Source organism: Pangasianodon hypophthalmus, chromosome 4, assembly GCF_027358585.1.
Source record: "Pangasianodon hypophthalmus isolate fPanHyp1 chromosome 4, fPanHyp1.pri, whole genome shotgun sequence".
Classification (NCBI taxonomy): Eukaryota; Metazoa; Chordata; class Actinopteri; order Siluriformes; family Pangasiidae; genus Pangasianodon; species Pangasianodon hypophthalmus.
This window is the reverse complement of record NC_069713.1, coordinates 26,698,165-26,725,999: the sequence shown is the minus strand read 5'-3', so window position 1 is coordinate 26,725,999 and position 27,835 is coordinate 26,698,165. Positions and strand designations below refer to the sequence as shown.

The 27,835-nt window shown below is 40.1% G+C and overlaps 1 protein-coding gene across 8 annotated transcripts in view; it reads right to left on the bottom strand.

Moving 5' to 3' along the window:
* rasal2 (RAS protein activator like 2) overlaps positions 1 to 25,768 on the bottom strand; it is an 81,283-nt gene extending 55,515 nt beyond the window's left edge. For 2 of the 8 annotated variants that reach the window (XM_034303953.2, XM_034303954.2), the window contains exon 1: positions 10,989 to 12,090. In XM_034303953.2, coding sequence (XP_034159844.2) covers positions 10,989 to 11,496 — 508 coding nt within the window. In that variant the 5' untranslated portion in view covers positions 11,497 to 12,090. Of the gene's footprint in view, positions 1 to 10,988; positions 12,091 to 24,673 lie in introns of those variants that run through there. The other 6 variants (XM_034303955.2, XM_053233633.1, XM_053233634.1 and 3 more) reach the window with 6 other exon arrangements.
* Between the last annotated feature and the right edge of the window lie 2,067 nt (positions 25,769 to 27,835).

Sequence of the window (27,835 nt, the reverse complement as noted above, 5' to 3'; positions counted from 1 at the left end):
TTTATTAAACACAAATAAAAAAAAGGAGTCTTTTCAGTCATTTTTCTTCAAAATTTTGTTTCAATTCAATTCTCAGAATATTTGGATCATCTATCATGAAGTGAATCGAATTGTGACCAGAGTGTTCTGTTATACTAAAATGAAGTCATATTGAATTAATTCTGGGGGGCACGGTGGCCTAGCGGTTAGCACGTTTTGCCTCGCACCTCCAGGGTTGGGGATTCGATTCTCGCCTCCGCCCTGTGTGCACAGAGTATGCATGTTCTCCCCATGCTTCGGGGTTTTCTCCAGGTACTCCGGTTTCTTCTCCCAGTCCAAAGACATGCATTGTAAGCTGACTGGCATCTCTAAATTGTCCATAGTGTGTGAATGGGTGTGTGAGTGTCCCCTGCCTTGTGCCCAGAATCCCCTGGAATAGGCTCCAGGCTCCCTGTGACCCTGTGTAGGATAAGTGGTACAGAAAATGAATGAATGGATAGATGGATGAATTCATTCTAATGCAATGTGGGGGGAGTGTACACAATACGATCTGCAGGGGGCAGTATTGGACAATTAACTGCAAATAAGCTTTTCTACTTAACACCTACAATCCATGGACCACAAAGGGAGGAAAAAGGCACAAACAGAGGAAGATGTCAGACATTTTCTGCAAATGCCCAACACAATCAGCTAGTAGGTAGACGGGTAATGGTGCGTGAGTAAATCACACCCACTGACTGAATCGGTAAACTTGGGTGTACTCCTGAAAATTCCTGCCTTATTTTATAAATACACAGCTCAGGAGGCTGAGCTCAGAGGTGAGCTGCCCTGTGTCACTCCTGATCAGGAATGCCTATTCATGAATGGTACAACTAAATTCATGGCAAAATCAAATAACATAGTGCATTTTAGGTCCACTGCTCTTTTCCAGTTCTTAGTTACCAGCCTATTGCAATGCAAGGCTAAAGCTACTGAGGCTCAGTGCCTTTTAAACAATGAGTGAATAAACTACGATAGAAAGACTGGCATGAGTCAGAGATGTATGGAAGGAGAGAAAAAGAAGGATAAAGTGAGAAGTCCCAGAACTCAGACACACAGGGAAGCGGAAAGGCTCAGTAGACATGAAAAGTGCACTAGAAAACTATGCAAACGTGGAAATAATGGCCAAGTAAACATACATGTTTTTATAGACACTCTCCCAGAGTGATGTCACAAGTTTGTCCTTAATCAGAGTGGAAACAAGACAGTGAGCTCCTGAAATATTGCTCTCAGAGAGTCCAACAGGTGGTAGCACTGCAACTTTCCTTTTGAATGCTAATAAACCTAGGATATGTAAGGCAAGGTTAAAAGAGATTTTGTGCATGATAAATGAGATTGTCATACTTCCAATAGACAAGCTACTGTTTCAGATTGCAAGAAATCTTAAGTGTTATTTCAGCAGAGCAGACCAGAGTTATTTCAGGATATATTATTTTTTTAATGGTGTTCCAAAGAAAGGTTTGCTACCTTCACGCCCTCAAGAGGATAGAGCGTTCTTCACATTCTTTCAAAAGGTAATGTACAACTTGTGGGTTCTCTCACAGGACTCTTTCAAGGCCAGTGAATACTGATCACTATGTTCCACAACCAGCAGATCGAACAGATCAAAGGCCCTTCTCCCACTCAGAAATGTTTTCAGTACAAAGAGGCCCAATTTAATATCCATGATGCTCAGATTTTCTAGACACATTATATGGCCAAAACTTTGTGGATACCTGACCATCACACCCATATGTGCTTTTTGGACAGCCCATTCCAGATGTAGCCCCCTTTTGCTGTTCTAATAACCTCCACTCTTATGGGAAGGCTTTCCACTAGGATTTTGGAGCATAGCTGTATGGATGTGTGCTCATTCAGCCACAAGAGCATTAGCGAAATCAGGCACTGATTTTGGGCAATGAGGCCTGGAGTACAGTTGGCATTCCAGTCCATCCCAAAGGTGTTCAGTGGGGTTGAGGTCAGGGCTCTGTGCAGTACACTTGAGTTCTTGCCTTCATGTTCTTTCGCTTTGTGCACAGGGGCATTGTCATTCTGCAACAGGTCTGGTCCCTTAGTGTTCCAGTGAAGGGAAATTGTAATGCTACAGCATACAAAGACATTCTAGACAATTGTGTGCTTCCAACTCTATGGTAACTGTTTGGGAAGAACAACATGTGGGTGTGATGTTCATGTGTGCACAAACTTTTTGTCAGTAAAAAATACTGAACATCAGGCAGAATGTTATATACTCTTGGGAAAAACATTTCTAAAGAGGTTGCTTTTGAGTGCTACATAACCTTTTTCCTACTTTTTCCCTTTGGTACTTCTTTTGATAAGCAGAATAAAAAGCAGAATGGATAGAAAGAAAGCATAAAATGTTACACAAAAGCTACAAATAACTGGCCTCATGTGTCTCAAAACATAATTTACTTGGAAGGAGGCTTGCCCTTTATAACAATATCATTGCCCCTACACGATGTTACATTGCCATGATATCCAGTGACATTTATCACTGACCATGTCAACACACCTGCAAACCATTTTGCATAGGTCTTCTGCAAAAACATCAAGTATGCTAGTGTTAGAGAGTAAAGGGTTTAGGTGCACTGCATTATGGGTATTGTAGTTTGGGGTTAAAACTGAGCAGGTGTGTGAGAGCCCCAGAGAGAGTCTAGCCCTTTTTAATTTAAAAAAAAAAAAAAAAAAAGGTCTGCTAGCTGCATATTTTTCTTTTGTTTTTGTCTTTGGAAGTAAACCAACTGGAATAAATACTCCCCATTCAACTTCACTCTATTCAGATTCATGAAAGGAAAAGACATAAAGAAAAAAAGACGTGAATATGTGGAAATTACCCCAGAATGGCAGAAAGTTTAGCATGCTGGAGCTCTCTGTGAAGGGAGACTCCCCTGACCATGGATTGGAGGCAAAACTCATGAAAGGAAACACTAGCACAAGTTATCACTCAAACATATGCCAAAAAAGCAGTCTTTTTCTCCCCAGTAAAATGGCAAATGATCTAACAGTCATGTGAGTCTGGGATTATTTGCGTAAGGATTTATTAGGGATGCCACCAAAAAATTTTAGCCGAAAATAGTCAAAGCAGCTCTTTCAAACAAAAGAAAAAAAAGGATGAAGATTTTGACCCAAAAGATTAAATAGGCCTACATAAAAAGTCAAATCTAACACTGTACAAATATTAGAAAGTGCTTAAATATGCTATTTTGTTTTGTGTTTTTGACTGGTGCCCTCTCATGTGCTTTCCTGACAGCATCAAAAATGAATGTTATACAAACACTTTAAAAAAACAAAAAAAAAAACAAACAAAAAAAAAACTTTGCTATACTGCAGAATCACTTAAAACTCTACCACTGAGCAGAGTTTTCACGATGGCCACAGTTCACAACTGCACAGCTGATAATATTATTACACATTGCTGTATACTCCTTAAACTGAAATGGTGGAAATGCTTGTTTTCCTCTCTTTTTTAGGCTAGCAGCTCTGGATCACAATATTTTACAATGGAAAATCACAATCAGGAAAACACACATTAAAATACAGGTCCAAAAGACATATTAACAGCAGGTGTGAGAGAGCCTGAAAAAAAACAAGGCTCACAAGATGCATGCAGTGTAATAACAACACTGCTACTTTCCGATTGTACCAGCTAATTAGCTAGATGGCATGGAATAGAATTTGTGCTCTGTGTTGAAATTGTTCTAAGTTTCCTTATATTCACTCAGTACAAAGTCAAATTTTTCTACCTTCATTGTGTCAGATGATAAAGTGCTTGATGTCATTCAATGCTTTTCTGAAAAGAGGAACTTTTGAAATTAAAACTTGGTGCAAATGTGGTTGTATTTTGCCCACCTTGTAACTGTTTTACATAGGACTACATGTAAAACGTGCTTTGGCATTTGAAACACCTAGTAAGAAAGTAGACTAAGAAAGCAGCCCAAGAGTCATAGCCCAATTGTAAAGAATTTGTTCGACCTGTATTCATTTTCCTTGCTTTCCTGAGGTTGTGCCACCGCAGTGTGTAATACTTAAGTGCTGAAGGTGATGGTGTAACGACAGTGTGCTGAGTCATGGCATGCTCTGTGGTTGTTTGGCTCTGCTGAAGTTTGAATCAATTACATTGATGTCCTGGACACTGCTGCATATCCTGCTGTGGGTATCTGTATGGCTGTGCCGCCTGAAAACAATTTTGGAAGGGGGTGTGTGCCAGCTCAACACAAGAGCCACCAGTCTGTGACCCAGGAGGGGGCTGATATCCACAAACAGCTTGCACCAGGGAGGGTAGGAGAGAGTTTGTTAGAAATGCAAAGGACTGTGTGTGAGAGGGGGTAGACAATACTTAATATCTTAGTATGTTAGACTAATCAGCAATATGGATGTGGTTAAAGGTGGACTTATTAGGAACTGAGCTGATTAACTGATCCACAGTGACTAGTCTGTCATGATGCATAACCAAGCACATGCAATAAGAGTAATTAACATTTGCTTCCTCTAATACTGTCTATTTATCATCAGGAAGCAATAGAATATAGCAACAGAAGCCCCTACAAAAAAGTAAAATGGCACTGATGTGAATGATAGGCATCGATAAGAATTAACATGTTATTAACATGTTTTTTGTTATATTTTTACATTTATTTATCCAAAGTGACTTACAAATGAGATAATAACTGTATAGCTGAGGAATTAAAAACCTCAGTCATTGCTCTCTGCATTCAATCTCACAACTTCCACTGCAAAATCTCATCTGCTGACCAACTTCCCCTTATAGAGAAAGCTGCATATTCGAGTGATTTGCACAAGCAACAAGACACGCATCCACCTGAATGTGTGAGCGCCTGCGTACGAATGTAGAGAATACATGTGTATGACCCTGAAAGACACCCTGGTGCATCTCAGTACTTTCCCAGGCTCATGATGAGGCCCAGACTGGTCCATGTAAGTGTAAGAGTATGTGTGTATGTATCTTGTCTTGCCTGGAATGTCTCTTACTTAGGGAGAGGCGGTGCCACCTGTCCAGGATGAGGTTTCACAGGGCAGAAAGCGTTGGCCTAATTACCATCAAAACAGCAAGAGCTCAACAATATCCCCTCACACACACAGCTTCACAGCAAAGCAGTCAAGCTTTTATTGCTATAAAAACGTTCATCTTATTTATACTAAAGGAATCCTTTCCAAAACTCCCTGTGCCTATGCTAATCAGCAAACAATAAACTAAACACCAGAGCACTGCACCACAAACAGTGGTTTTTACATAGTAGTCAGTTTTAAGGTACATGCAAAAAAGATTTCACTCATTTTCTGTAGAAAAAGGAATAAGAAAGCTTGTTAGCAAAGGTTGCGTGAGAGCCAGTAAAAGAAGAAGTATCACGCAACTAGACAACAGGGAAGAAGCAGCTGTTGGGGAACTTAAAATATGGATGTTGTTGCTGGTCAAAGGACCTATTTACAACCTGAGAGCCACAAGGCAGGATTCTATATGGCACCAACATTCTCTTCTGCTTTTTTCACAAAATAAAAATTATATAACCATTATTTCATCCTAAGACCTGGATTTCACAGATGTGCAAATAAGTGGTTTTCCACTGAAAAACATCCTTTGTATTCATATTTCTAGACAAGTATAAAAATAGTAATACAAACTCATAATTAGTCTCTATATTTGGCCTACTGCGTTCAACCCGTTTTGGTTTCACCACCTTGATATGCCAAATTCCCACAGCATTTGCCAGGTGCACGCGCACCTGCACACACACACACACACACACAGAAACATGCGTGCACAGACATGTACAAACACACACAAATACACACATTCACACGTGCGTGCACACACAAACAACCTTAGAGGAGAACAGAAGATGCTTTGTCCTGCATGCAAAAGGCTGGTCGTCACGACAACCTATAAACACAAACAGCTCAAACAAAGCTCTTACATCATCAGACTGTTAAGGGGGGTATCAGAAGGTAAATAATATAGTGAATGGGTTGGCTCATTGAATAGTGTGTGTGTGTGTGTGTGTGTGTGTGTGTGAGATAAGATGTGGTACTGGTACTTCCTTAAAGCCCGTCACTGCCTGCTGCTATCAATAAACTTAACACAGATTGCTTATCCCATACAAAAATATTAGCTACACACAGTTGTTCAACAATTCTTTTTTTCTTTTTCTTTTTTTTTTAAAAAGCTAGTATGGTGGTGACATCTTATGATCTCTGAAATCCATACCCAATTTACTGGCCATTTCATTTATTGACTATAAAGACTAATAAGATAAGATTAATAAAAAGCAACTCATTGTGCCAACAGTGATAATTTCACATAAACATCTCTGACACATTTCTATTATTATCATTTCATTAAATGACAATGTCATTAAAGGGATAGTAAGTGGACAAATGCATGCTGTTGCCTTGGCTAGAACATCTAAATGCTCTGAAATGACAGGCAACATGACTGACAGGAATGTAGTGCATACATCTATCAATTTGTTTGTAATCTATGTTGTATATGTATAACTTTCATGGGAAAGGAAAACAATTAAAGCATCTGCTTAGAAACTTTTGGGAAATTCTGAAGGGACAGAAACACACAGCTTCTTCTTTATAAAATGAATTCCATTTGGCTTCAAATACTAGCAAAATACATGAATGAGTCAATTAAATCAGTTGTAGAGACTTTTCTATATTCTCATTATAAGTGGTGAAGGATCTGATTAAACATTGCTGGAGTACCTCTTCATTACACAGATGCTGACTACAGAATTGCACATCATGATCCCACTTTGAGGCGGCTATTTATCAGTGCTGTATGTTAGCAGCTTTAATTGCTATCTGGGGAGAGGGGAACAGTCACTGTCTATACAGTAAGGAAATGGCTGCAATTAACAAATCGGCAGATCGTTGCAGCTCTGTGAAAATGTGTGTTGCCTCTAGCTGAAGGATGAACACAGGGGATGCTTAGGGATGCTGGGCTTTGTTTTGACATGGCTGGTTGCAGTGGGCAGACTGGTTAATCAGTAAACTAATGCAGGGAAGGAGATATAGAGAAAGGGTGCTACACACCACACTAGCAAGTGAACAAAGCAACAGACAACCATTCATCATATATGTAACTATGCAAATGAATTAAATTACATTTTATTTAACAATTTTAACAATAGACATTGCCACAAAGCAGCTTTACAGAAATCTGAATGACGATTTAGTGGCAAGGAAAACTCCCTGAGATGACATGATGAAGAAACCTTCAGAGCAACAAGACTCACAAGAAATTGAATCCTCTTCTGGATAACTCTTCTACAACTACTATAAAGGTGAACAGTACTAAGTGTGTTAAAAAAAATGTTTATTATGAGAATATGGTTAAGAATACTCCTGGAATAAACACAGAATGTCTTTATGATTACTGTAGGTAAAAAAAACAGGATCTGGAGACAGCAACATGCTACAAACTGAATTGAGACAGTCTTAATTTTATGCAAACTAGTAACTATGCTCACTTATGGTTGTGTCTTGACCAGATTAAATAATATTAGAGGTGTACCTTAAAAATGCAGAACAGATGGCGCACAACAGCAGCCTGGCAAGCTATCTAACAAGCCTTACTGTTGCTAAATAAAAGCTGTCAAAATATGTTTGGATAGTCAACACCTATTTCTCAAACAGTGCACTTTACATGCTTTTAGGATAAATAGTGTGTTCATACTCGGAAACTCACAGAGATATAGTGAACTAAGATATAATGTACTAAGAACACTGAAAAATAGTTTAGACCATTGGACACTAATCTGCTGCAACCTGCTCTTGGTAACAGAAGTAACATTTCACTAAAAAGCTGACGCACAGAGTAAGAACACAACTAGACCACAAATGTGGAGCAAAACATTTAAATTGGTTGGATTTTAAAATGGGTGCTTTTGCTCATGTGGTGGACATTGTGGCATAGTTCAGTGACAACAGGTGACGAGTCTGAGCCAACTCAGAGCCAGAGATAAAATCTCAAGAAGATGGCACAGTAATCAACTGGTATAAGGCCTCAAATAATTGCCATGAAATAAGCTAATCTATTTAATCTTAGCTGAATTAGTATTAGCATGAAGGACCACCTAAAAATAACACAGTGGTTTTACACTGGCTTCTTTACTAAATAAATCATCAAAGAAGGTGGACATTGTCATGCCTGTCTCAGCTCAGATGGTGGCACAGTATCTCAGCAGAGTGCAAGTGAGTGTGGATCTGGAATGCTCCGAGTCTGTGCCATCTGAATTACAGGAGAGAACAGCTTCATTTATAATTGAGTTTGGTGTCACAGGCTGCTGTAGAAGAGAGGTTGTGATGTGAGAAGACTCAGGGTGGGGGGCAGCCAGCTCAAATTTCTTCATAACAGAACAAGCTTACTGTACAGCTTGTGAATATTAGGTGTTTTGTACATATACTGGAGTAAACTATAGAAAACTTTTGATACAGACATGGAGCTTCTGATGACCAAACCAAGTTATTACTGCAGGCTCTTTGAACAAATTTATAACTGCTATATCAATCATTTAATAAAGGTGGTATTTGTTTTTACACACATTATGCTGTACAGGACAAGCAATGATATTTATTTCTTTAAGCATCTCTTCAAGACTGGCAGTGCATAGGCTTTATCATTATTTAGTTGTAAAAGAGTTTGGTTTTTGCCTGACAGGAGCGAAACTTATGTGGTGTTCTGCTGTTGTAGCCCATCCACCTCATGGTTCAACATGTGTATTCTAGTCACCATGGTTGTAAAGAATAGTTGTTTGAGTTACTCTACCCTTCCTGTTATCTCAAGCCTGTCTGGCCATTCTCCTCTGACTTCTCTCATAAACAAGGTGTTTCTGCTCACAGAACTGCCACTCACTGGATGTATCAACCTGTGATCCCACGAGTTAGTAATGCATTTCCTAAAGAGACAAATATCTGTTATGCTAAATAAATTGCACTTTTGGTATGCACCTTCTTCATTATGTTTCTGATTGGGTGGCTGAGGCCAGGGACAGGGAAAGCGCTATGTTGTTTCACCCACAAGTAAACACTTCACCCACAACCTGGTTTAATATTTAAATACGCTGCTGTGCACGCCCGGCACATTTGCATCTCTCTGGATTTTCTTTTCCCCAGAGTAGGAACGCCTATGTCATCATCTCCGGTTTCTACAATCAGGAATTGTACAGTGAATTCCAGCATTGAGTCAACAGTGGTAGGTTTTTGTGTGTGTTGTGGCTCCATTATACAGCTTGAAACTAGGCAAGTGGTATGAGGGCAGGCTCAGTGAGATAATACTGGCTCTTTCCAGCAGCAGTTGAGTTTTCATATTGTGCTCGTCCTACCTACTCTGAGGGACATTCCTTGAGCTATTCAACACTCAGAGAAGAGAAAAATATGTTTGTTAAATGTATGAAAGTGAAGTGACGTGTGGCCAAGTATGGTGACTCATACTCGGAATTTGTGCTCTGCATTTAACCCATCCAAGTGCACACACAGTAGTGAACACACACACACACACACACCCGGAGCAGTGGTCAGCCTTTTTTTGCTCCTGCGCCCGGGGAGCAGTTGTGTGTGTGTGTGTTTGGGGGGCGGGCGGTGTTTGGGGGGTTGAGGGTGGAGGAGAGCGCTGGTCATTCACTCCCCCCACCTACAATCCCTCTGGACCTTAGACTCAAACCCACGACCTTCGTGTTACAAGTCAGACTCTCTAACCATTAGGTCATGACTGCCCTTACAGATGGCACAGACTACTATCTGTAAGACTGTAAAAAAAAAATCCATAAGTAACACTTTCACATCCATTCTTTCCCTGAAATCAACTCCATGCATCCTGGTGTCAATGAGATGCCTCCCGTTTGAAAAGCAGAGAGCTTTGTGAATTTTCTCATGACTCCTGCTGACAAGTCTTTGTAAAGATAATAATGCTTCAGGTGGTGTGGCTTCATTCTTTGTCTGCCTGCTGAAACCGTTATTTGCATACAAAAAGAGCAAAGCAGCTTCCCTCCTCCCTCTGCAACGAAAAAAGAGGACAAAAAAAAATGGAGCAATGAGCAGATTTGGGGGATAGAAGGAAAAGGACATGTTTCAACCAACAAACTGATGGCCAACTCCAGGACAAGTTTTCACCCTCTGAAGCTCAGTGATATTGCTAGGGACACTCAGGAACCCAGGGTACTCCTAATTAAATTTATTGCATCCAACATGACACTAGGAGTCCTTTCAGTTTAGTGAGTTTGACATGTGCTTTTTTGGTTTTAGGAATATCTTATTTCTGGTAATTCTAAAGGGAAAATCCAGTTAGTTGCTGTGGGGAAAACACTGACATCAAATAAGGAAGAGAGCTCACTCACAGTGAAGTGAAACTCGAACAATAACACCATAACCATACTAATGACAAAAGCTAGACGTGTAAAACTTTAAACCTTAGAGATGTCTATGTGGAACATCAGAAAAAGCCCTTGATTTTCTGATGACAAGGCACTGACGTGGTGGATTTTGTGGTGAATTCCAGTGCATCCAACTAGCTGTATAAGAAATATTCATTTCCTGTCTCAAAATGCTCATAAACTACACATGCAGATATGAGTGGTGAAGGGACAGAATGCACGTTGGGCATTTAAAAAGCTAGTTTCAGCAAGACAATCTAACAATGTAATCCAAGATTGTGCCATTTAATATGGACAGCTTTCACTGTGATCACTGCATGTAATAACATGCCCAAATTAAAAAAAAAAAAGTCTCTGTATAAAAGAATCTAGCTTATGGTACTGTCGCTTGGACAAATGGGTTGATTGTTTCCTTCTATGTCTCACATGGGTAATTAACAGATCTGCCAGTGCTAATGTAATTCATGACCTAAAACATAACCAGAATAAACCTCTGAATTCCACTGAAGCCAATATGGTTCTAACAGACAGTGGCACTGGTACATGCTGAAGTTTTGAATGATAAGAACTTCCTACCAGCTTCTGCCATCTCCACAGATACTGGCTCCTCTCTGGCTGTCAGGATCCTACTTATGCGCCGTGACATGGACAAGAGTATCCCAGAAAATGGGTGGCTACTCTGTTTCCCCTGTAGAGGTTGGGGTTCTGTTATAAGGCTGGTACCTGGCTCAGAGGTTGAGCGTAAATAGTCTCTTTTGTAGGCTGAGCAGGGCAAGTCAGGTGGAACGTGTTCCAGTAGCATGCCTGAGCTGGTGACTTTACTGACATCAGGGACATTGGCAGGTAACGTGTAGCTGCTCCTGTTAGAACAGGTCAGATCCTGGATGAGCACAGGCTGCTTGTACCGGATTCTGCTCTCAAGAGTGTCCAAGGACTCCATGGGGGCAGAGTTGGAGCGGTGTTTCAGCCAGGGCCTGCTGAGGATGGCCCATCGATGAGGACTTTCTCCGTCAGTCAGGCAGTGAGATGGGTTTCTGCTAGACCGCAGACGCTCCACAAGGGTAGCTTTCCGTTCTAGACTCATTTGGATGAGAGTGAAGTCAGTCAGATAAATGCACGAGGCAGAGAGTTCCCACTCACAATACCCAAGAAAGTCAACGACGTCTTCAAATGAAGAAATCTTTGATCACCTTTGTTTCAATCAATGTTGAAACAATGTTGTCATTAGTGTGGCCTATTTATATGACAAAATGTTAGAGAAGGATGTACGCAATAAAAGGTTTAGACTCCACTTTGTCTAAGAACACGTCCACTACATGTCGCTTCCGCTGTCACTTCCTGCTTTATGCGCTGCTTCTCTGCTTCCTGGGAGGAAATGAGGTAAGTACACACATTGCCGCTTGCTCACACTATCCAATCAGATAGCATAACCCAACAACAGTGCCACTGGTTGAGGTTATGTTTATCTTTCGCTGATGAAATTCTGCTGTATTTTAGGTTAAGAAAAATGATGCCAAGAAAGAGTAAAAAGAAGTGATTGTCTAAATAAACCAATGTCAAAAAACACTGGACAGCACAGACAGCACAGATTTAGTCTGCAGCTGGCATATATGTTCTTCCTCCACATTGTTGTTTCATAAATAATCCTGTTATAATAATAAAAAAAAACAATTTATTCACTATATATATTTGAATGACGTGAACAGTTTACTGAGCAACTTTCTGTATAACTGCAAATGTCAATAAAGACTATAAAAAAAAAAAAAAAAAAAAAACTAGAAATCAGTAATCTTGACTATAATATTCCTATTGGTTAAGTAAGAGGAACTCTAAGCATGGCCTTCTACAATTCATATCACATTCAACGATGCACTTGTGATTATTAATTTCACAGTATGTCCAAAGGAGGATTTTCAACATGTTTACAACAGAATGATAATGAAACTTAAATGTAGACCTACCAAAAGATGTCCAAGAAATGACAACTGTTGAACTGGCGACAGGGATATGGGCACCCAAGGTGCACTGATGCGCGCTGGGAGAGAAGGATAGCCTGTCTAGTCCAATCCCACAGAAGAGCTACTGTAGCACAAATTGCTGAAAAAGTTAATGCTGCCTATGACAGAAAGGTGTCAGAACACACAGTGCATCACGGCTTGCTGCATATGGGGCTGCATAGCCACAGACCAGTCAGAGCGCCCATGCTGACCCCTGTCCACCACCGAAAGCACCTACAATGGGCACATGAACATCGGTACTGGCCCATGGAGCAATGGAAGAAGGTGGCCTGGTCTGATGAATCACGTTTTCTTTTACATCATGTGGATAGGCGTGTGCACCGCTTACCTGGGGAAGAGATAGCACCAGGATGCACTATAGGAAGAAGGAAAGCCGGTGGAGGCAGTGTGATGCTCTGGGCAATGTTCTGCTGGGAAACCTTGGGTCCTGGCCTTCATGTGGACGTTACTTTGACATGTATCACCTACCTAAATTTTGTTGCAGACCAAGAATACCCTTCATGGCAACGGTATTCTCTAATGGCAATGGCCTCTTTCAGCAAAATAATACGCCCTGTCACACTGCAAAAATTGTTCAGGAATGGTTTGAGGAACATGACAGAGTTCAAGGCATTGACTTGGCCTCCAATCCGACTGAGCATCGGTGAGATGTGCTGGACAAACAAGTCTGATCCATGGAGGAGCCACCTTGCAACTTAGAGGACTTAAAAAATCTGCTGCTAACGTCTTGGTGCTAGATACCACAGCACACCTTCAGAGGCCTTGTGGAGTCCATGCCTTGACAGGTTTTAGCGGCACATGTGGGGCCTACCCAATATTAGGCAGGTGTGAGAAAAATGAGAAATGCAAATCAACATAATGGTCATTTCATCATTTCAGTAGTAATAATGCCACAGGATTTCTAAACAGTGCTTAGTTATACAATAGGTTTTAAATAATTTAAGCTTCATATCAGCCACATGTCCACTTTAAAGAGCTAAATAAATGAGTACACAAACAGGACAAAGCACTCTTGTGTTCATGTCATTCCACTGATCTCACAAACTGACCACCACTATCTGCATCTTCCTGCTGTTCATTTCAAACAGGCCTGGCCTATGACTAAGCCAAGAGCTTATGGGGAACTGTGATTATTTCCTCTTGAGGCCTATGTAGATGCTACAGTTTGTGATACAGCTGTATCATTTTTTTTAAACATTGTCCTCACATCATCCATATTTTCTAGTATATTCTCTCTATGATCACTGGATCTGAACCCAAAATGAATCCACATGGCAGGGGTTACATTAGACGAAGAGGTTACAAAAGAGCATGTGAAGGGAGTTGAGTGGATGAAAATAATTCAACATTTATATATTACAATATATCTAGATTACAATGAACACAATACCATTCAACAGCAACCTTTGTAGTATAATAATAATAATAATAATAATAAAACAAGCACACACCGTTAAGGCCTTGGCCTACTGCTCTGAAGGTCATGAGTTCAAATCCCAGCACCACCAAGCTGCCCTGCTGGCCCCTTAAACAAGGCTCTTAACCCTAAACTGCTCAGTTGTATAAATGTGTATGTCCTTTTAATGTCCTATTACTTCTGTAAATTAATCCCATGGCAATTAATTTTACATTTAGTCATTTTGCTGATGTGCTCATCCAGGATTATTTATGAAACAACAATGTGGAGGAAGAACATTTTTTTTTTTTTTTTTACCAGTTTCACCATCATGGGGGCATGCTAACTCGATCTTGATTAACAGCAAGACGCATTTACCACCTGCCACAACACAGCCCTTATTTCTTGAAAAAACTGAAACATAGTTGACCCCAATCTGTTTTTGTTAGTCTTGAGAGCAGTCAGAATGAAAGCTGTTACTTGCAAATGTAGGACCCCCAGCGAGGGACACACAGCTATTTCCTTACTCCTGTTTCCTGTTAACATTGCACTTTACACCTCTTAAAGACACCAACACAAATCTGCCGTAGGGAATGTGATATCCTTGAAGAAGTACAAATGCAAGTAGTTGATTTTGTCTGAGAATGAAAAACGTCACATATTTGAACTTGGACTAAAAAAAAAAAAAAAAGAATATTTTATTATTTCATTAACTCCACACAAAAGTTTATCTGTTGCTTTCTTCTAAGTGTGAATTGCAGGTATACCAATTGTTTAGAACATGAACATAATCTTACTCAACAAGATATTTGCTAAAGGTTTGAATTCTTGTCATACTGAGTGTTTCCGGTGCTCTGAGAGCCCTCGGGAGGAGATGTGTCTGGACTGTAGCAATTAACACCTTATTATAGCTGCAGCAAGAACCAGGTGCCCAGAAGCTGGGTGTGAAAGTGGTCATTAAACACCAGCACCTCCTGAGCACTGCTGCAGGACTGAAATAGTTCCAGCCCCAGTGCTCAGGGACAATAAGAACATCTACCCACAGGATCTAAAGCATGACAAGCTAAAGGTCATTTTTCTTTTTAGTTTTTCAGTATGATTAATCTAAAAAGCAAACAGAGCCTGAAAAATAGGCTTAGTCACAAACTTTATACTACTGTACTGAATAATACACCAAAAGAATACACCACAACTATTTAAATAATCAGGTTACAATACACAACTAAACAGTAGGTCATCATGCAGCGCCACCATTTAGTATGACATTATGCGGTTTTGGATTAGTTATCATAGACTGTCTAGTTTTTCACCATTTCATTTCCCAGCATTCCAGCAATATTATATCTCTGTACTCTAACCTCTCCTGAATAGTGGAATCGTTTAAGACCTCACACAAAATTCAACTGAATTTTGATTCTGAGGATCATGATGTAATTATTTATTTAACATTAAAAATATAAATGTCAAAGATTCAATAAAAAATTTCACTTTTATTTATTTACTCATACAAAGGTTTATGATAAGAGTTTGATATGTTCTTTTTCTTCTCTTGGCTTAAACTACGCTATTTGTTCTGAGGGTAAAATCAGATATCAGGTTTATTAATATGCACTTGAACAATAAGTCTTATGGAAGCTGACAGCTCTAGTCTAGTGTTTATCTTGCTTCAGAGATAGTTAATACAGCTGACATAAAGCATTTATGCCTAAATCTATGTAAATGTCTAATAATGACATTTCATGCATTTATTCAGAATTGTTCAAGAAAGAAACAATTATTATTTCCAATTTCTCAATGTGTCCTCATACTCCTGATGGATGAGGATGCATTGCTGCTACTTTGAAGCAGAAGAAAAACGACACATTGACTGTGCTTGCACTGAGGCCACTGTGCCAGCATCTGCTTTCAGCATTGCTATGCTCTGTGCAGGAAGCCAAGGGGAGTAAGGGCATAAACAGCACCTCACTATAAACAGGTCCTGTCAGCCTGGCGAGAGAGAGAGACAGTGAGAACAGAGACAGACACAGACAGAGAGAGAGAACACATGAGGCAGAGTTAAAAGTTGCATTTAAAAGGCTAAAAGCTAGGCTAAGGCTGGCCAATCCAGCACTAACAGAATTAAATTTCCACACTGTATTAGTTCCAGTTGAGAAATAAAACCCTCTTAGTTGAGCTCTAACAACAGGCAAGTTGTAAATGACTCCTCACTATAAACAGGTCCTGGAAGTCAGGTGAAGTAGAAAAATCTAAAGACTGCATTAGGAGGACAAAAGCTATGCTAAGGCTGGCCAAATCAGCAATAGAAGAGAATTAAAATTTGTGTATCTAATCAGGTTAAGAAATTCATCTCTTAGGTGAGAGATTTTCTGAGGGTTTTCTGATCCAAACCCACATGCAATAACCAAAACCCACATGCAGTCACCACTGTAACTAAGATGACCTGTTACCAATTACATGTCTGGACACGGAACAAAAACTAAAACGTGACCCAATTGCACCATGTGTTTTTCCCATTAATAAGGGCAAATCTCCTCCCCAAAATTATGTGGGAGTGTATTTTTAACCAACTCAAGAGATTAAAACTCTTGATTCGTAGCTCCACCAAGGGAAATCCTGCCACCCCCACCAATGCAGAGGCCATCAGGCCTACACAGAGGCAAAAAGAGGGACACACTAAACTCTCCATTTCCTATCACAGCCAGAGCAAAGCAAACAGGTTTTATACAAAATATCTGCTTAAAAATACTAGCGGGTTCCACATTTCCTAATGAAGAGGAGTCCGATGGAGTGCAAAACAGCACTAGATCATATAAAATAGCTTCATCATTATAAGAGACAGACATTCTGAGGGGAATTGAAGGAAGGGCCTTCATTTTTCCTGAAAGCGGCTGATGAGCCTTTGTGTTTTGTATTGCCTCTCCTGTCACGGCGTCAGAATGCGATGGGAAAAGGATGTGTGGGACAAGAGTGTGTCTGTGTATGAATGCTCCTTCAGACTTCTGTTCTAAATCTGTTAACTGCACGCCCCTGATAACAGACAAGAGGGCACCAGAGGTTCAGCGAGGTATGTGACCTTCACTTCACCACAACAGTGAGATGTTTCCTGTTTGAGCACATGGCGTGACTCTCACAATTAGAAAATTAAACAGTGAAATAATTTCACCACATGGTTACCTAGTGAACCTGTACACAGCCTCTAGATGGCCTGTCTTTTTCTTCTTTTCATTCTGTTTATACAAAGGCACCACAACAGTAAGCATATTGTACTGGTGCCAGTGATCACCTCTAAGAAAGATTTCTTAGTAAGATGTACCTACAACCAATCAAAATGAAAGCTCCAAAAAGAAAGCAATCACTTGACCCCACAAGGCACTCAATCAAGTAATCAAACCAGATCTCCTTTGCACAATGCTGCCTACTGCTTTATAGCATTAGACAAGTGGAGACAAGCCACACACAAATGCACACACTCACACATGCACACGCACACATACACTGACCTATAATTCAATTCAATTCAATTCAATTTTATTTGTATAGCACTTTTAACAATGGACATTGTCACAAAGCAGCTTTACAGAAATAAATGGATTCACAAAAATATATTGTAAATATTTGAATTTATCACTGTGAATTTATCCCTAATGAGCAAGCCAGTGGCGACGGTGGCAAGGAAAAACTCCCCGAGATGATATGAGGAAGAAACCTCAGGTTCAAAAGGGAACCCATCCTCAACTGGGTGCAAAGGATAGTGCGATTATAAATAAATCCCTTCTATTATTGTGTACTATATGGACAAATAGTGCAATTGTGCAACCAATAAATTCATCACAGTCCGGCTGGTTAAAATCTATCCACTGTCCACTGATGGAGTCCTGAGTACGAAGCTGCTCGTGGCAACTGCAGCCCCAAAGCCACTACAGCAATCGCAGTCCCAAGCCATTACAGTACAGCTCCCCATATGTGATCCCCTTTCTATAAGTAGTACCGTCTCTATCCTTCCATTTTGCTGTAATTTGGCAGCGGTCTACATCTGCAAGTGCAACCTACTGACACTTTGCACTACTTTGTGTATTTAACTACATGCATAAAGCAAATAGCACATGGGAACACGAAAAACACACTTTGTGTCACATTTTAAAATAAAATGTGTGAATTCAGCTCATAAACAATGCTGACAATCAGGCTTTACACTTGTAGCATTATATTCTCCTACATTAAAAGAAGGAAGGACGTAGAACAAAGGAGAGGTGGCAGGAGGCACCTAGAAGTGCAGCTGCAGATGTTAAAGGGGTGTTTTAGTAATGTAGAGCAGTAACATACCATATCACAATACACGACTACATACCATTTCTACGTATGGTATAGCAAACCTATATATTGTGATATAATCAACTGCCAGCAGTACTGGTATCAGCAAGTTCAGCAAGTTACTTCGAATCAACATGGCTGCGCAAAGCGTCAGCAGTAAACAAAGTAGCACTTCTTATCTTTAAATGATTTGTACTTTATATAAGCATTAGCTTTAGATCAGCCATAACATTAAAACCAATGACAGACGATGTGCGTAACATTGATTATTTCGTTACAATGGCACCTGTCAAGTGGTGAGATAGATTTAGCAGCAGGTGAACAGTCAGTTCTCGAAGTTGATGTGTTGGAAGCAGGAAAAATGGGCAAGTGTAAGGATCTGAGCGAATTTGACAAGGGTTAGGAATGACTGGGTCAGAGCATCTCCAAAATGGCAGGTCTTGTGGGGTGTTCCTGGTATGCAGTGGTTAGTACATACCAAAAGTGGTCCAAGGAAGGACAACTGGTGAACCAGCGACAGGGCGACAGACAAACCAGTCCGATCCATGGAGGCCCCACCTCGCAACTTACAGGACTTAAAGGATCTGCTGCTAACGTCTTGGTGCCACAGCAACAGCACACCTTCAGAGGTCTTGTAGAATCCATGCCTCGATGGGTCAGAGCTGTTTTGGCAGCACAAGGGGGACCTATACAATGTTAGGCAGGTGGTTTTAATGTTATTGCTGAGAGTATGTATTGAGAGTTCCCACAAACAGCTACCAAATGCAAATTTATCGTTTGGAATCAACTCCAGACCTTTTATCTCCTTAATTTGTCATGAAATAAGGAGGAAACAGGCCACACCTGGCCATGGAAGTGCTTATCAGTCAAACATGCAATTACTTTTGAACCTGTGAAAATGGAAGGCCTCTGGAAAGAAATGGCTGTAATTCCAAACGGTTAATGCAACATTTTTGTTAAACCCCTTGAATTAAAGCTGAAAGTCTAAACATCAAGCACATCTTGATCGTTTCATTTCAAATCTATTGGTGTGGTGTACAGAAGCAAAATTACAAAAATTGCGTCATTGTCCAAATATTTATGGACCTGACTGTATACAGGCTTGCTAAATCACTGACTATACAGTTTACATCACTCGTTACAGTTAGTTGACTAGGTAGTTACTAACATATAGATGAACAAGGAAGCATTTATGTTTTTCCCCACTTTGTAGCTTGTATGCACAGAGGTAAAAAGGATGCAAATCCAAGTTCCCATTTTCGAGCCAAGTCGAGTGCAGCATTTGATCATCACTCTGAAAGAACTGCTAATAAGACACTCAGATTCGGGCCATGTGAAGACTTGATGATTGTGGACGGCATCTTTGCATGCAGTGCCCACCTACAAAATATTCCACTTTCTATGATCTGTAATCAGCCACAAATTTTACTTTAACTTGGGGCACGCAAATATTTAACGCTGAAGACTATGCAGAGAATACTAAGCTTGAATAACTTATAATAAACTATAACCACATTTCAGAGTGCAAGCTGCATATGCCACAAGCTGAGAAACATTGTAATTTAATTGGTGTGATCACATTACAGAGATTCATAAATGCAAATCCCCAGGCACAGCTGTACTTTAGGTGAAATGAGTAACAAGAAGTCATTGAGCTTTAGGGGTGTTTTTACAGATAAACCAATTAAGCCAATCAATCTAGAATTATTCAGTGTGTAAGTATTGGTCTTTAGGGGCTTGCGGGATAAAGCTGGTGGCTTGCTTGTTGAAAGCAGGCAGGAAGCATGCAATGTGCTAGTTGTGCTGGTGAAATAAGCTAATCAATAGCAAACAGAAGTATGATGTTTGCTCTGAGACATGCCCCATTAGGAATTAATGTCCAAGTGACAAAGATGGCAGCAATGGTGGCCTTATGGGGCTATATGAGCTTCCAGAGAGCTGCCTCATGCAAACATCCTCAAGCAGAACAACATGAATGTTTTCTGAATCTAATCTGAAAGCCAAGAAACTGGTGTCCAGGCAGTTGGAAATAATAAATGCAAGGTCTATATCCATTGTAATTATGGGTAGAAAAATTCTGCAGAGATGCATACACTAAAATATTAATATGACTCTTAATCTAACCCTTGACCTTAATCATTTCTTTACTGTAAGTACACCAGACAGACAAAGCATCATAAAAGATCAGGAATTGGGATTGAAAAGAGGAAAATAGAGGATGATTTCTTGTGTACCCAGGTATCGCCTGAAAAACTGGGCCACTCTTTTTAATCCTATGAAGCTGCTTGTGTCAAAGCAAAAAGTATAGACAATGCATGTGGATAGTGGACAAATGTGTGTTTTTCACTGCAGATGACTCTCTCTTCAACACAACTCAGCAAAGGCCTCACGTTTCCTTGATAAATTGAATAAAGTGCTCAGTAGGCTACTGTAGGTATCTTAAAAGTAATCTAGCCTACATCCTACCACACTCTGTTGAACATTATAAAAGTAAACAAAGACACTTTTGAGACTGGACTTGGGAGAAGAAGCAGGTCTAAACTTTGTTTGAGACCATGTGAAGTTCTTGTGACTACAATGAGGCAAACTCCAGGCAAATGACTGGTGCTCGAAGCCTTTTCACCAATAAGCCTTTGTAGAACATCAGCTGACTTCAAATCGTCCAAGACCAAAATGAATATAAGCCTTGCAGTTCCTTGATAAATTGAATTCAGTGGTCAGTGGAGCAGAGATCACAGATAATCTGCATCAATAACTGTCTACTACAAAGCAGAGAAACACAAAAAGATAAACCCTTGCCTCATCCTTTTTTTCATTCATTCATCATTCATCTTTAGTAACTGCTTAATGCTTAATCCTGGTTAGAGTCATCGTGGATCGGGTGCCAATCCCAAACACATTCACACACTTATTTACATCTGTGGGCAATTTAGTGTAGCCAATCCACCTACTGCCATGCCACCCTTATTCTTTTCTTATTAACTTTTAATAAGCTTTGCCAGAATAGTATGCCATTCAATAGCATGTAGTGCAAAACTTCTGGCTAAGGAACCTAATCTATTTGATTTTCAATAGCCTGAAAAAAAAAGATATGATACTGGTGAATAAGGATCATGTTTTCCAAATAAATATGCACTTTCTAACATAATTTACCACAGAATCTTTATGTTCAACCCTAACATGGCATTTTCATGTGGAAGCACTCAACAAATTTCTAGCAATAGTGGAAACTAATGAATCAAGTTAAGAGCAACATAACAATTTCAAGCATGGAAAAAAGACACTCCTCTTGAATGTCCATATGACTTCACATGAGTCATGTTGATAAGATGAGCCAAGGGGTGGGCCATGCTTTTCGTAAGTGAGGAAGGAGATATACAAAAGAGCACAGGAAGAGCGAGAGAGCTGCAATACAGGATGATGGGAAGAAGGTGGGGGAACAGCAGGGACACACACATCTTGAGAGTGGACAGGGCAGGAGTTTTACATAAGCCCACTATTCACTGTAGTACTGAAACCAACTTTCCTTCCTCATTGCTCTCTTAGCTTCCTCAATAAGACTAAACACATCTGAGCAATGACGTAAATACAGTAGACTGTTGTAGCTTTGGACAGAGAGAGGCATTCACCTTCACCCACTAGAAGACAACTGGCCTATCCTTATAAAACAACTAGGACTGGGAATGTGCCAAGAACTAGAAAACATCCTAAAAATGCCTCTCTTTTCTTATTCACCTTTAATAAGCTTTGCCAGAATAATGTGCCATTCAATAGCATGTAGTACGAAACTTCGTGTTGGCTAAGGAACCTAATCCATATGGTTTTTAATAGCCTGAAAAAAGATATGATACTGGTGAATAAGCATCATGTTTTCCAAATAAAAATGTACTTTCTAACAGAATTTCCCACAGAATCTTTACTTTCAATCCTAACAGTGTTTTAATAGCATTTTCATGTAGAAGCACGCAACATTTTTTTAGCAACAGTGGCAAATAATGAATCAAGTTAAGATCAACAAGACAATCCCAAGCATGGAAAAAAGACATTCCTCTTGAATGTCCATATAACTTCACATGAGTCATGTTGACAAGATGAGCCAAGAGGTGGGCCATGCTTTTCCTACATGAGGAAGGAGATATACAAAAGAGGAAAAGAAGAGAGAGAGAACAGCAGTACGGGCCATATTGAGTTATTTCAGTTCTGGAACGCAGTGACGAGCCCATTGGTGCCTGCCCACTGAGGTTATTCACAGAATGGGCTGTTTACATCAGATCCCGATCCCAACCCCAAACCCCCCCCTCAGTAAGACCAAACACATCCGAGCAATGATGTTGTAATTACAGCAATAAGACTCCTCTAGCTTTGGACAGAGAGAGGCATTCACCTTCATTCATTAGAAGACAACTGGCCCATCTTTATAAAACAACTAGGACTGGGAATGTGCCAAGAAATAGAAAACATCCTAAGTTGGACAGTAGGCTTTTGAGCACGCTTTTGAACTTATCACCTTTTGTTTTCCATTGACAAATCAGGTACACTGATTTACCAGGTCTGTAAAGAGCTTTGTGGGAGGAAGCATTTCAACGCATCTCTCCATTTGCAATCAGACGCCCACAGAAACAAAGACCTAGCCTATGCCTAAAACCAAACATTTTTGAATAAGAAAAACACAGAATCCTACGAAAGGATTCTTTTGCTGTCTACTCAAATGAAGCTGTTCTCTCAGTTTCTCAGGAACACAAAATAAGAATAAATAGAAGCAGACATTCCATGACATTCACATATCCCCCAAGAACAATACATTCTATATAATCATCTTTCATTTATCTGGATTCCTTTATGAACATTTTTTCCCAACAAAACACAACTTTTCCTGGGTCCTCTCACTGAGTAGAATTCATAGCAACTAAAACCAAGCAAACATGGAAGAGGTTGTAATCACTGGTATCATCTGGCTATGACTCATCCTTGTCTCAGTGCTGCACCAGTTTCAATCAGCACTGGTAAAACTGCAAAAGAGAGGGATAAGACCATTGTCATAACACAATGGATCTGAAAAGACAGACAGAAGTATTATGTGATATTAGGAAGCAAGTTAACATAAAGCCAGTCTTCAAAAAAAAGGGAAGGCAAAACACATCTGGACTTACTGAAAATGTCTCCAAAACATAAAAATAATATTAAGACCATTATTTTCCAGATGATACCTTGAACCCTGCCTTCTTTCCTCCAATATATAGGTTTAGGAGATGAAATGAAACACTGAGGACTGAGGGTGTCTACAGGTAGACAGAACTAGATGATTTTTAAGTAATACGACTTTCATAATACAACTTCAGTGACAATGGGACTACAAATACCTGACACACAACCAACACTGACCCACACTTGCACCACATTACACACTATAGTCACGGAATATTATTCAAAACATTGTACACTTAGTACAATGTATAGACATTGGGGGTGATACCAGCTTTAAATCCTGGATCAGCATCAGAGCAGATTTAACATGCCCAGTATTTTAAGCTGTGAATGCGCCTGGTGTTGATTGACAACACAGATCTTACGTTTAGCATAGGACAGAACCTGCTTCTGATGTTTCACAATATTTGGCAACAAATGCTTGCAAACAACAGGCTTGTTTAGTGTGAGGATGTCAGTATTGGATCAGTGCCAGGTATCAGCTGATATTAAGAGCTCTGATATCAGGAACAAATTGGAAATTGTGGAAAAAAAGTGGGATTGTTGCATAATAACATGAGGCCTGGCTCTTTTTTTTTCAGGATTATCAAACATGTGAGAAGATAAATCCCGTGTAAAGAGACTGACAGATCCAACCCTCTAGGTGTCACGTCAATAAAAATGAATCAATAATCCCCAGATTTGAACGCTGTCAAAGCCCACTGATGGTCAGCCCCTCCAGCACATGTCTTTCTTAATCACATTACACACATCATAGGCCAGCCAAGAACATTAATGGCATATGATCTGGAAGCAGACAAGAGATCAGATTATGACACTACAGACTTAGCACAGATGTGAACAGTTACAATGAAGCCACAGGCCATGTTATATTACAAGATCTCTTCACATGAACCCATATGACATGAAGAGATCCTTTTAAAACGTAATAAACCGACTGAATTCTAACAGGGCATAATATATATTAATATGTATTAAACATTAAAGTATTAAACTAGAAATCTTAAAAAAAAAGCCATAACAGAGGTCTTTTGATAATCTTCACAGCGAGGAAAGGCGTTACGCTAACATGTTGCTTTGTTTACTCTACTGTGTACTTCACTTTCAGCAATATGGTGACTAGCCAGCTAGCATTTATATAAATTCGATTTGTCATAATTAAGACTTAACATTTTTGTTGCCTTATTTATTTTCAGCTCTTTGGGGCATACGTCATGCCTCGTATTCAAGCTTCACGGGCCGTGAGGTGAAGAGGTCAAAAATAAATCAGGGGATTGTTAGAAAACACTGACTGGGTTTGTAACGCTGAGGTAAGCATATATAAAACTTACCATATACGCGCATCCATCCTTGTTGCTGGCAAAGGGAGTCCATCAAAATGCCGTCGAGCACCGGATCTACAGGAAAAGAGACTCCCTGCACGGAGTCCACGTCTCCGGTCATCGAGTCCGTCTCCATGCCGGATACACCCCCACGGTAAATTCCCGACAGAGACTCCATCCACGGGACAAGCTGGTTTTAAAAGCGTTTTCTACAGAAATGAACCAACGCCGACTTAACTGACGTCAACACCGGCTGGAGTTTATTTACCATGGAGAAGTAATGTAGCTAGCAGTTAGCTAGGCTACGTGTGACCATCCGGTTGATAACGCAGCACGGATATGTAACATCAAAAACGCGATTTTGTTGATGTGTGTAATTTACAAACCAAACCAGGAGGTAGCTTTCACCATGTCCGAACGTTAACTAGAAGTTTCCCATCCTTTTCGTCTTCTTAGTTTTTTTATCGACCCAATCAGAATGAAAGAAGAAAAGACACGCTTTGTACAGTCTACAGTTTCAGAGGCTACATCTGAATTGGTACCGAACCAAATCAATAATTATTAATTTCGTCTGAAAATAATATTGTTTTCAAACGTTTTAATTCTATCTCAGATTAACACAGATGCAATGTCCCCAATTCACAATCGAAGCGAAGCATCAAAAGTTTTTCTACCAAAGTTTTCCGCTCCGTTTGTCGGATAGTGAAGAGCTTAAAGCTCCCCTACTGCTATTCATAAATCAGCGCTTTCCTCTGCACCACGAATACACAGCAGTTTTCCTTCCTCGCCTTCGACGACACGACTTTTTTCTGTCCATGTGGCTATTTTGAAACCGTCGAGCTGTACGCTTGCATTTTTCAAGTCGCGACTTTGTTTGAATTTGCTCTTGCTTATTGACGCCCGTGACTCTCAGATTAGACCTCAGCTCTTCTCCGGTTTAAAAAGCCAGTCCGCTTTCCCAGCTCGATCACATGGCACTGCTCAGGATTCAGGGACGATTAGAGGATATCCGAAACAGTCGATCAACACGGGCATGTTTTAGGGCAATGTACGGAGCGTTTCATCTGAGCCTTCTTGATACTTTTGTTATTAAAAGTATGGGCATTTGCTAAACCTGTGGGCAAATCTGATTATTTTGACTTGTAGTATTTTTAGACTTACCGCTGGTAAAAACACACAGCTGTGTGTTGGTGAACTCCTGAGACACCTGCTGGCTAAAAACAATATATAAAGTTTACAGGTAGCCTTTTCTTTGGGTTACAGTTTGTCGTTGTAATCAAAATGATAGCGAGGTTTATATGAATAACGTGTGGGGGGATTTGCTTTTCAGTTTAGATACAAAATAAAACAGATTTCTCACAGAACAGCTGACTAAGCGTTAAAGCTCACCTGAGTGAACGCAATTTGTCGCCATCTTGTGCTAATTCTAACAGTTTTTCTACTTTTGGAAACTTTGTCATGCGTGTTATTGACGGATGGGGAAGCTGAAAGTTGCAAAACTGAACTACTGCAAAATAAGCATAAAAGTTAGTTCCAGTCATATATGTATGTTTATAATGGAATTATTTTCAAGAATTATTTTCCTATATGGTTTGGTGATCTGGGATGGCTAGGTTTAGGATGATTGGGACAGTTCTAAAATACAATAAGTGGAGAAAGGAACAATGAGAGGATTTAGTGGGTGCATGAATGGATGAAACACATGAAACACTCTACAACTATGGTTAAATGATGCATTGATGGATTTATGTGCATTAATGGTGTTTTTTTTTTTTTAATGAAACATCTTAATAAGCATCTCCCTGCTTCAACAGACTGAATTAAATAAATGCATTTCCTATGCATTCCTAACAGTAGATGGTGAAAGTTAGTAAGACTAGATACCAGTATTTCAAAAAATGTTACGCATCCTACTGAGTGGAACAAATCAGTGGGTCTCTGCCTGGACGTTCAACAGTTTGTCGATGTCACTGTCAACCATTTTAACGGCCATGATGGCATACATGTAATGCTGGCTAGCTAAAGGAGTGGATGAGTACTTTACTATAATACATTATTGTTTTTAGTAAGTGGCCAGTCTGTTGCATACTTAAACACTTAGAATCTAATATTCTAGTTAAGGCAATGTTTTCATTACATTGATAAAAGATAGGATGAATGACTCTTCCTTTAAAGGTTTTGGATAACAGGGAGTGACGCTGACACTAGAATTTATTTATTTTTTTTGACTCTGAGGCAGACACATCTTCAAGTGCTGACATACAATATACACCCTCAAGTTCAGCGCCGATGTGAAAATTGTGGCTCCACTAGACTCTCGTCACATGCCCCTGACTGTCCGGCACGGGGGCAAACATGCCAACATTGTTAACCACTTTGCAAAATGGTGTCGGTCTGCTCCAGTTGAATCTCCTACACAACGAAACCCATGTGCTAATGCTGCAACCCCTGCTATCATTCATTCAATCATCGCTAATTCAACAGCTTTTTTCTACGTGTGCTGTTAACAGCACTTGTATTCCCCTCTTACTGGACACAGGGGCTAAAGTCTCACTACACATCACCACATAGGAATGCTTCCTGCCACATTTGCCCCTCCAACTGCCCACTCTGAATTTCTTTGGATATGGAAGTTTGGCAATTGACATTATTGGTCTCATACATGCGCCTGTCCGGTATGAGAACAAGGCTCTTCCCCAATTCCCATTTCCTGTTAAGCGCCGCATTACAGTCAGTTCTTCCTGCTGTCGAGAATGGCTGACACTGATGGCCTTGGGTGCTTAGTAGCATTCACACACCAACCTCTCTTGGACCCCACAGTGAAACCAATAATTCAGCCACTTTGCCACATTCCGCTGGCATTGCGTTAACAAGTCACTGCAGAACTTTGAACCTGTAAATGCCTCCCCATGGGTGTCTTATTTGACTGCAGCTAAGAAAAAATTTGGCAGTCTGAGAGTCTGTGTGGACTTACGGGGTTGTCAACAAAGCAGTAATTCCTGATCGCTACCTTCTGCCAACAATCAAAGATCTGACCACACACTTTCATGGCTCATCTAAATTTGACCTAAGCCACGGTTATCTTCAGGTTCCCCTCCATCCAGACAGCAGAAACCTTACTGCATTTGTCCTGCATGTTGGACCAGGATGCCCTTTGGACTCAGCTCTGCC